Raw genomic sequence first — 11759 nt, forward strand, 5'->3', positions numbered from 1 at the left:
TGTAATCCTTTAAAAGAAACGTTATGTACATTCATTTATGTGAAGGATGCAAAATGAAACCCGATGCTAGTCATTCCGAAAATGAAACCAGAATAAACATTCTTCATTCATATGCATATTTTTGAAAATTGTCCGGGAAAAACCTATATAGTACTCCTCCTCACGCGAATAAAATGGTCACTGAGTCGGCCATTAAAAGCAACAGTACCCCTCTCGAGATAAACAAAAACTGGTCTCTCTACCTAACTATAGTTGAATTCATGGGCGGACCCAGAGAGGTTACTGCCGGGGCGGAGGGTGTACATGTGCGGTGGGCCGAAGGCCCAAGGGCGGATCCAGAAGGGGCAATGGAGCCATGCCTCCGCGCCCCTCCCCCCCCCCCCCCAAAAAAAAAAAAACACCCCAATTTTTTTTAGTGACGTCACAAAAAAGGCAGCCACTACGTACACCACCATCTCTTCCAAAAAAGAAATTTGGTTAAAGTCAGAAATTGCCTCAGACCTCACCACAGAGCGTCAAGAATCCAGTTTTTTTCGGGGCCCTTAGGCCCCTAAACCCACTCCGTGAATTTGTGGACCCACTTTATTGGGGACCAATTTAGTTTGCCCCCAAAAACAAAATTGTGTTCTGTATCCGCCATTGCGGAGGCCGAAGGGCTCTCACTTTCACACCGACAGAAGGTGCCCCTTTTCTCTGAGCAAGTGCCCCTTTTTGTTGTTGCTCCCCCAGTTTAAAAGCGTTCCGCCGCCCCTGTAGGCTGCCTACTGGGATCATTGTTGCCAAAATGTCAGTTTCATTATTGATGATAAGCAACCTAATTTGACGATAATCAAATCGGAAGTCAGGTGTAACAATAACACGTACAATAACATGATATCTACGTTGGAGCTATTTTCATATTTCTATAAGTTATTTTTTTATGCAAAATAACCCGTTTAAACTAAATCAATATTCGTTATGCACAAATCTAAACCGATGACGTCATCAAACCGGAAATAACGTGTAAATCTAATGTGACTTGAAATCTATCGATCCCTAAATGCAATTGCTCATACTAATAAATATAATAAATGCTCAAAAGCGAAAAAAGTTGGATTTTCATAATTGTTTTGAATATGTTTCCGTTGTCTTTTTGGCATAATCATATTTACGAACTGAGACAATGTCAAATTGATCTGCGCCCCATCCCCCTGTGTTTGTTACAAAGACAAAGGAGTTGTTATGCAGGACGTCACGTGTCACAATACAATATCGTGAAGAACCGGCACAGCCAAGTTTTTACCCACTTAGTGTGGATGTAAAGTATCACAAACAAAGCCTAGAAATATCTTAAGTTCTTCCATTACAATAGTCATGGGCATGTGGACGTTATTGCGTGAGGGATAAGCAAGATTCATGTCCCATACAGGCAAGAAAAACGCCCCGATGCCTCCTAAGGCCTCACGGTTGATGAGTTCAATCTGTGTGAAGATGTAGTCCGATGCGAACATCGCGGCTTCCCAGCTTTTATGCTCCTTTGCATGGGCTCCTTTGATGACGATAGGTATATCAGGGCATCTGTGCCGTAGATCAATGACAGCTTTCCTGATTAGACGGACTCGCTCGATGTAGCTGTCCCGCGTCCATTGGCTGAAGTGGGCCCATGGACTGATGACTACAACGTAGTTGCAATCGGCATCGTTGAGTCCATTCAAGACATCCACCTCCTCTTTCATCTCCGTCATCTTGTAGGTGTGCGACCCGATCACGTACGGGTGAAACTGAAAATACAAGGTGAGATTGAGAGAGTCATAGTGGATCTTTGACCACAATCTCCTGCCGGGCTTATCGACGGTGGCAGTGTTCAGTAACTTGATTAAACCATCCAGCCATTGACGAGTGGTTGAATCGCCAAGTAGCACAACACGCTTCCCGCGGAGGCAGGACGTCAGCGACGACTTCTCCGTCCAAGTCCCGAACTCGCACAAGAGTGAGTTCCACTTGTCATTCATCCAATACCCCTGGAGTGTAGGGATCGGCTGGTCCGCCTTGCAGCGAGGCAGCTTGTTGTGCTGAAATTCCGACCCTGTACGTGGTAAATACGAATCGCAAACTCTTATCTTAAATGTCACATGACTGTTTGTTAATTGTTGTCAATCACATCAAAGGGTTGTACCACCAACCTTCAATTCGCAATGTGGAATTCGCCACGGGAACACCTTGCACACAATATGGACTGCAACGAAAAGGAAAAGATGACGTTTCATTTATAGAATCTCAGGCGAAATCATATCACTCCAACCTTTTTTCTTTTTAGATTTGATACATGTATTTCAATGCTGCCATAAAGGATGATACATAATGTTACATAATCAAATTGACAATACATGTACAAAGATATATTAACAACTGATATAATAGTTAACATTAACTAAATGTCAGCATCTAGGTCCGGGGTGAAGCATCAGCTTTTGTTCCCCAGCCTATGGACAGACAGACATACGTGAAATGAAAAGACAAAGCAAAGACACAGGTGTAAGACATAAATCAAGGCCGTTATTATCCCTATTAAATGCAATTACAAAAAAATGAGCATTAAGTTTTCTAGCAAAAACACAGAGAGTGGTTGATGATTTAAATGAGGCATCCAGACTATTCCAAAATAGAGTGCCACGTTGGACAACAGATTTTTCCTATAGATTTTTCCCATGGTATTGGGAAGTTCGCTCCCACCACTACCCGCTCCCTCACCCCTGCTATTGGATCATTAATTCAGGTTCATGAATCTTGCACATGCATGCCAATTGGGAATAGTCAGGTGCTTGGCTGTGCTTTAAATCAACGTTTGTGTGTGCATGCTTAAAACAACAAGGGTGCACCCCTGTAGCCACCAGTGCTAAATGCCCATACTTCAAAATTCTCTTTAAAATACTCAGAACTCTCACATGTATTTAAGCTGCACAGAAAAATGATGATCAACTTGTCATGTTTCCTTTTCTTTTCATTTTTTGGTGGGTTGACCAAAAACGGAAAAGTAGCCATCTTGAAAAACGATCTCTCCACAACATGGCAAAATAGCGCCACTTTCGAGCCCAATTGCATTCAAAATGCTCAGAATTGGAAGGCCCAAGTCCGGGCAAGAGGTTTATTGCAATATCTCTTCAATTCCCCAATTTTATGGCTCTCAGAACTCTTTAATATGGAATATTTTGAGAGTATAACTTTTATTCATGAGCTCGGCGGATGGGTTTATGCCTATTTACAGATGTGCACCCCTAAACCTTTTCGTTTGTCTTTGCTGAAATAATATTTGACATGGGCTAATGTACTTGTAAATAATTATCTTGATGCCAAAAAACCCTGGAATTTAAAGTATTAAAATCGAACTTTTATTCGCTTTAAGCATTTACTAATTGAACAATTTCATTTAGGGATCGATATACATTTTAATTGCACATTATTTCCGGGTTGATGACGTCATCAGTTTCAACGAATTCTGATTAAGTTTAAACAGATTTTATATTGCAAAAAAACTTCTGGAAATGTGATAATAACACGAACGTAGGCCTATATGTGTACGTAATAATTACACATGACTTTCGGTTTGATGACGTCACAGTATTAGGTTGTCAATAATGAAGCTGAAATCACTATATATTTTGGCAACAATGATAAGGCAAATGGGTACCGAACGATGCAAAACATTGATCATTTAGAAAATCTCCCTACAATAACATCCGTCCACGGACTTTGTGTGGGTGTGCTGTGTGTGTACAAAAGGCCCGAGGGATTAGCGTGTTTAGACGTCACTCGGAGGCGAGTTAAGTCAATATTGACGCCTTAACCGTCAGCCGTGCCTGTGTAGCCAGTGCGTGTTATCAAGTCCTCCGACGCGAACTGGTTTTAAGCGTCATTAAGTTTTCGCAAGGTTGAACAAAAATAGTTGCTACGAATTGGAGGGGGGGGGGGGTCAATACTAATTCTAACACTAATCAAAAGTACAAAATGTACTGCCTACCTTTTGTATAAGTATTCCACACCATTAGCCAATTCTTTTGCTCTGTCACTAGTAGCCTGACGGTGAATATTGAGTGCGTACAGGGACTCACAGGGAAAGTCTGGTTTCTTGTCACATAGAAAGACAGTGCTTCCCAATGCACGGTAGGCAGGGTACTCGCACTTCCCTTCCCACTTCCCATGGTGCTGCAGATAGCACACGGCATCCGTTGTTTTGCCTTTGAACGAATAACGTCCCAACCAAATAGCCCTTCGCTCCGAATTCCACACAATGTTCCTCAAGTGGTACACAGCCTCGCTTGCGTGGACCAGGACCAAGTTGAACTTGGCGTTGCCGGGCCAGGCGGCCAGCACGTACGCGTCGTAGGTACCGTTGCCGTGGTCAACTACATGTCCAGCGGTGCTCGCCTTGGGATCTTTATCGGAGTTCAAAGTAGCGTACCACATGTCCCCGCCAAGAATGCGTTTCCTCCCGTTGAAATCCCTGCTCTGAATTCGGTATTGTAAGACATCCCCTACTTTGATGCTTCGCCCTACGTGTGATACCAGCTCGACATGTGTCATGTTAAAACTCGTCAATCCCATACTCGTCCATCTCCCCGTGCTGTTCACGGCTTCTATGTTCTTGTATGCCGTGGAATCCACATCGTTGAATACAGTCTTATCCCACATTTTGAGGAGCAAGTTTTGATCCGATGCCGCAAGCTGTGCCCCGGGGGTTCTTGGTACCTGAGACTGGTCAAGAGAAAACTGACCACGTGGCAGTATTTTGGGCGGGAGAATAACTTTCTTTGGTGCAATGGAAAACAACTGTCCGCCGCGGCTCTGAGAGAGTAGTGCCTGTAATTTTGTTCACGAGTGCAAAACAACAATAAAAAACTATAAAATACTTCAAAAAGATAATTTAGAAAGGGGGTGGGTTGGGGTGGGGTAAGGTTCAAGCCCGATCTGAATCGGAAAAATTTTGCCTATACAATGTGCAGAAAGGACGTCACATTGTAGTAAAATCTGCTATGGTAAGACAGGCGCGGTTCTAGAGCCTATATTTTAATGAGGCTAGCAGGGGTGGATCCAGAATGTTTTTGCAGGGAGGCGTGCTGAAATGTAGATCGTTTTTTCTCCGGACACTTCACCTCCGAAAATCAATGGGTGGGGGAGGGGGTGGGGTGGGGCTCATGCCACATTTTCAATAGGGAGCGCTGATAAAATCCTACAATCATACACAGACTATATTACCTAATAGTGTACAAATGCCCCTTTTTCAAGACTACTTTTTAGGGTGGAGACCGTCCGCATGTGACATTTTAACATTTGCTACTGCCATTCTTTTTAATGGATTTTTTTTTGGGGGGGGGGGGGGTAGACACAAGTTTTGGGGGGCTAAAGTCCACCCTATAGCCCCCCCCCCCCGCCCGATTTTCTTTTTAGTTGAAATATAATTTCATGTGCATAATTCATTTCATAATTTAATTGGGCATGTGTATTTCACAAAAATGCTTCTAATTTCAAAACGACAGCACTGATCTTTGTGAAACATAAAAAAAGAATATTTGATTGGTGCATGTGGTCCTTTATACAAGGTGTAAAACATTATATGATGAAATCAGGCCTTGATCTTTAAAGGTATTACATAGATCTAAATCTGAAATTTTATGGAGAAAGTTAGGAATGAGAATATATCAATTGGGACTTTAATACACTTTTAGGTGGTGTACAGCCTACCTGCGAAGTTGATTCATAATTATCATTACTGCTAACAGATCAAGGAATGCAATCAAAAGTGATTGTGCTCACTACACAATTCAGTGATATTCTACAAGAGCTTAAAATTCAAACTTCGAAGAAAACATTTAGACTCTGATCTTGACTCTGATCTTGATTTAAATGTTTGACCCTCTATCAATTTATTTTGTCAAAATAAGATTTTGTTTATACTATAAGTGATTTATTGTTTTTTTAATTATTATTTGATTTTAATCCGCAATTTAAATCAGTAAACCATGTTAATTTATGTCAAAAATTAATCAAAGTCCCGCAAACGGCCTCCTGGATTTATCTGAAATATACAAATATAAAAAAGTTGCATTTTTAACTCAAATATGCGGAACATAGTTTCCGTTTATTCCAAAGTACAGAATAAGTGATGCAAATTATCTTACAGTGTAGATGCTCCATCATCCTGTTTTTGGTCGCCATTGTGCGACGATTTTAAATTATTATTATTAGCAACAACAAAGGCCTAATATTGATCATGTACCTCAAAGAAAATCTTACCATTACATAGGACAAGGTTGCCAACATTGCGAGAGTAATAAGGGCCAAGGTCTTCCAGTGACAAACGGCAGTCCCGCGCCAAAGCCCGCCACTCGTGCTATTGTCCATCGTATTCTTTAATCGAATAGGTGGAGCCTGTGAGCAAAATCGAACCGCGGTAGAAATTTCCAACTGGTGGTTAACTTCATGGGGGAACATATTATTTTGCATGGCTTTCCTGGTTTTTGTGTGTGACCCAATCCCCCCCCCCCTTGATCGCAATGATCCACTACTGCCTTTAAAAAACAAAAACATTTTCTCTTTCTCCCGATTCATATTCATATCTTTGCAGTTTGCACCCACAATCGTCTTACAATTGCATTTTTGTTCTCGTGGTAACACATTCACTTCAGAATTTGCGTCTTCAGGGAGACCCAGATTGACGCTCAAGCTTTACTTTGATGTTTGGTTTCAGGGGCAATCAATTTCACACAATCGTACAATAATAATATGCATTCAAAATATTACAGAAGAGATATGCAGGTAGGCCTAATCCATGGCGGCCGAGACAGCATAGTATATCAATCGCAATCTCTTTATTCAAAACCCAAGATTCATGCATGGTAGAAATGAATTCTCGAAGAAATATCTGCCCTTATAAATATGTAGGTAATCCAAAACCAAGAATTTGAAAGGAAAATGTGTGGGAAAAAAAATGTCTGCCAATTAATGAAATGGAATTGTTGATAAACATTCTGATAATGGCTTGGTCGAAAATGAACACAAATCCACGATTTGTCAAATTTGAATGTGAATTTTGAAAGCAAAACAAACAACCTTTATAATTTTCAAAAGCCTACTCAATCAATGAAAACGAATAACACCTTTTTGACGACAAAATGTTGATGTGAAGCAGCATTCGATTGTAAATGGAATTGTTTACGAATGGGCTGGTTATTAAATTAAACGTCTTTTTGTTGAAGTTGGCAGAAAAAAAGTCATAAGAATGAATGCACAAATCCTAAACCTCACACAAGAACATCGAGTGAATTTTCAAGTATAAAATGTTCAGTTGCATTCAGTGTATGATGAATAAGAAGAATTTGACAAATTACCAGGCAACTGGCAAAATCGACTGTGTGTAAGAAAAACACAAATGACGTCTAAACAAAACATCAAACATCAAGAAAAAATAAAGCACAATCTAGCCTACTTACCGATGGCAAACAACCCCGACCACTTCTGAAGACACTCCCGGGAACAAAATACCACAGGAATTGGCATGCAAATGCGCAGTTTTAGGTCATGGGCGGCACTGCGACAGAGCGGGCTGGAAACTACTCATTTATGTACAATACCAAGTAACCATTGGCAACTGTAAAACGTTTTTTTCCTTTTACTGATGAATCCATCCACAAAACCACTGAGTGCTTGGGCGATTTCAGGCGCAGTGATGAATGGGTTAAGACTGGGTTATGATCAATAATACAGACCAGATTCTGAACCTGTATTACCACATGAAACGACTAAAACTATGATACTGACACCAACAAATATTCCTCCGAAAAGTCGGCGTCAAATTCGCTGTGACAATTATTATTCTGCCACGGTTTAAATTAGCGTGGAACAACAAAACACGAGTACAGTGCTACGCCTCATAATAATAATATGCATGTACCATGATCAGCATCACGGCATCGACATCCGGGCCATCGCTGCAAGGATACACTTTTCGACTGCGCAATAGCCGTAGGCGTAATTTATATTCCTAGGATGGTTAGGGCAATGTCATGAATAATTCATGTTTATCCATGAGAACGGACAATGACATCAACAGCATTGTTGTTAGTTACTCAACTAGTTACAATACATTAAAGCATTTTAAAGAACGGTTGTCGTCGAGCTACCACACAGTAGCCTAGTGGATAGCGAGATGAGCTATGGCTACAAAGATCCCTGGTTCGAATCCACGTCGTCGCTGCTCATTTTCATCAGCTATTTTTCTTCTCCAAATTTATCACTGAGATAATTTTAAATTAAGGGGAAAATAGAACGAGAACCTAAGTCTTGCAATGATTCAAAGGAAAAACTGAATTATTCATGACATTGCCCCTAACCCTCCTAGGAAAAATAATACGCTAGCCGTAGCCTTGTTGCCATTTTGTGATTGGACGATTAACGACGTTCGGTTGTTCGCAGTTTAATAACTCCAATGTACGCGAGTACGACGTGCGTTTCATGTATTGTTTTTATATTGGCAAAATAAAAATGAATGAATGAAGTAAAGAAAGGGGTTGATTTATTTTAAAATTAAAACAATACTCAAAAAGAATCCATGGATAAAATTTTATACGCAAACGTGTATATGTATATAAAATTAATAAATTTAGATGCATAAAATAAGTGTTTTTTAGTTCTAAAGAAAGTATGTATGTGTATAGGCCTATATAAAATTAATAAATTTAGATGCATAAAAAAAAAATCTTAAGAAAGAAGTAATTCTTCCGTTCCCAACTGCTTTATGCACAAATGTCCAACGAATCATTGCGATGTTCTTTGGATAAGATCATGCCATTTCCATTTTACATCGAACTGTCAAGATTTTCACACGTATGGGTTTTGTGAAATGATAAAGTTATGGTGGCCCTGAAGGGACATCGCATATCGCAAACGTGTGCGCATACGTATGCGATGTCGCGAAATTTATCGCGAATGTGTGCGCACACGTATGCAATGTCGTGAAACAATTCGCGAATATGTGCGCACACGTATGCGAATTTGTTTGCAATGTCGTGAATTTTATTGCATACCTTGTCGCATACCTTTCAGTAAAATTCCTAATGAACTGGGGAGTTGTAGCAGCTAGTCTGGAATCTAGACGTACTGTTAGATATAAATAGGGTCTGACTAATAAACCTTCGCGCGCACGCTGTTCCTCGTGCAATCGTTACTACTAGTACTGTCGAGCGCAAACTTGCTACTTGCGCAACTTTGAAATTTGCGCGCGCAAGTTTCAAACTTGCGCGCGCAAATTTCAAAGTTGCGCAAGTAGCAAGTTTGCGCTCGACAGTACTAGTAGTAACGATTGCACGAGGAACAGCGTGCGCGCGAAGGTTTATTAGTCAGACCCTATTTATATCTAACAGTACGTCTAGATTCCAGACTAGCTGCTACAACTCCCCAGTTCATTAGGAATTTTACTGAAAGGTATGCGACAAGGTATGCAATAAAATTCACGACATTGCAAACAAATTCGCATACGTGTGCGCACATATTCGCGAATTGTTTCACGACATCGCATACGTGTGCGCACATATTCGCGATTAATTTCACGACATCGCATACGTGTGCGCATATATTCGCGATAAATTTCGCGACATCGCATACGTGTGCGCACATATTCGCGATAAATTTTGCGACATCGCATACGTGTGCGCACATATTCGCGATAAATTTTGCGACATCGCATACGTGTGCGCACATATTCGCGAATTGTTTCACGACATTGCATACGTGTGCGCACACATTCGCGATAAATTTCGCGACATCGCATACGTATGCGCACACGTTTGCGATATGCGATGTCCCTTCAGGGCCACCATATAAAGTTGTTCCTGCGCGTATATGTCACAAAAAAATCCTACAAGATCTAGTCTTGTAGTGCGTGAAATTAGACAAAAAAAGTGGTCAGACAAAATGTCCGAGCACAATCAAAAGTGTTCTGCCATTGTCAAGTTTTGATCTGCCATTTAGCGTTCCAAATTTGAAGGTCACATGAGCAAACAAATAGGTTATCAACAGTCGAGGACTAGTTAAAACATACTTACATAGTGCTCTCTTCATGATTGAAAACTTGAAATGCGTCCTTTTTCCCAAGTAAATTACTCTGTGAAAGTGAAACCTTGCGAGACGAACTTTCAAAAGGCCGCGTTTACTATACTTCAAACACGTGGACGGTACATACACGTGTGTACATGCACGTACGTACGTATCCATAATACACACTATGTAGTTGCAATGACAAGCGCCGGGCATTCACGCGCTCGTTTCTGTAGTAAGCCACGTTGTGAGAATTTAGTAACAATCACGCACTTAAAGCATACCGCGCAACACAACGTACTTTGATCTTGCTAAATTCTCATTACATGTATTGGGGTGTAAACGCGTTGCATCTATTGCGTGAATATAAGACAACACGTACATGTAGTTAGCAGCCGCTCAGCGCGCGTACGGTAAGTATTACAGACCGGATCATCGGAACAACAAAATACTTTTGAGTGCAACCGTTTATTTCATACTTCTGAAAAAGACAACTCCACAAAGAATACATAAATCGCTCGGACATTTTGTCCGAGCACATCTGCATTTGGTCGGACAAACCATGAAAGTGGTCGGAAAATGTCCGATGTCCGACTGTAATTTCACGCACTGGTCTTGTATAAGACGCCGACCAGTACGTAACTCACGTCCCAAGCACATGAATGTCAGCCTCTGGAATTCCCAGTCCATCAGAAATAAAACCGATACCCTGTGTGAAATGATCATTGAACACGATACTGATATCATGGTTTTAACTGAGACTTGGTTAAGAGGAGATGATCAGGTAGAAATGGGTGACATGTGCCCACCTGGTTACTCGGTACTGAGCGTACCGCGTCAGTCTGGTACCCGGGGTGGGGCATAGGACTTGTTTTCAAGAGCCAATTTGACCTACTGCTCAGGAAGAATGTCTTTCCTGAAACAAGCATCTTTGAACATGCACTCGTAACCTACCGTCACAGCAACATAAACTTTGCCATTATCTACAGACCTCCATCCTCCTCTGTCACTGATTTTCTGTCTGAATTTGAGGACTTTGTCAGTGCATTGAAGCATCTCCCAGGAACGTGTGTGGTTCTCAGTGATTTCAACCTTCATTATGACTGTCCATCCAAATCTGAGATCATAACCTTTACTACCATCATCGCCTCATTAAACTATCGTCAATTAATCCATGGCCCAACACATAAAGCTGGTCATACACTTGACTTGGTTTTGGTCAAAGACGATGATACCCTGATAAAGTCAGTCAGCACACATCAACCTCACGTCTCGGACCACCTTGTCATTAACCTTATTATGGACCTCAACAAACCACGTGTTATGAAATCAACATACAGTTCACGCAATTTCAGATCTATTGACTGTGACGCCGTCGGTCGCGATCTTGCCGCCAAAATGGATGATATCCTTTTGGCTGCCCATGACGACATCGATGAACTTGTCATATCCTATAGCCTTGGCTGCCGGGAAGTCCTTGATGACCACGCTCCGGCATCCACCCGTTCCCGCACTATTCGCCGCAACGAGACTGTGGCAGCTGCTCGTCGTGCACGGCGTCGCAGTGAGCGGAAATGGAGGAAGACACATGCAGAGACTGATCATCAAGCTTACATTCAGTCCCAACGTGCTGTAGCTGAGGCCATCACTCAAGCCAAGACAGAATACTTTAACGAACAATTTTCTAATTG

General features: G+C 41.4%; 1 protein-coding gene across 1 annotated transcript; it reads right to left on the reverse strand.

Moving 5' to 3' along the window:
* Positions 1–451: 451 nt before the first annotated feature.
* LOC119742471 (NXPE family member 3-like) lies at positions 452–4831 on the reverse strand. The gene is made up of 3 exons (XM_038218407.1): positions 3998–4831; positions 2163–2215; positions 452–2065 (listed from the first exon to the last, which is right to left on the reverse strand). Exons 1-3 carry the CDS (start codon positions 4666–4668, stop codon positions 1287–1289), a joined length of 1503 nt encoding a protein of 500 aa, XP_038074335.1. The 5' UTR covers positions 4669–4831; the 3' UTR covers positions 452–1286.
* Between the last annotated feature and the right edge of the window lie 6928 nt (positions 4832–11759).

Source organism: Patiria miniata, unplaced genomic scaffold (assembly GCF_015706575.1).
Source record: "Patiria miniata isolate m_02_andy unplaced genomic scaffold, ASM1570657v1 HiC_scaffold_6, whole genome shotgun sequence".
Lineage (NCBI taxonomy): Eukaryota > Metazoa > Echinodermata > Asteroidea > Valvatida > Asterinidae > Patiria > Patiria miniata.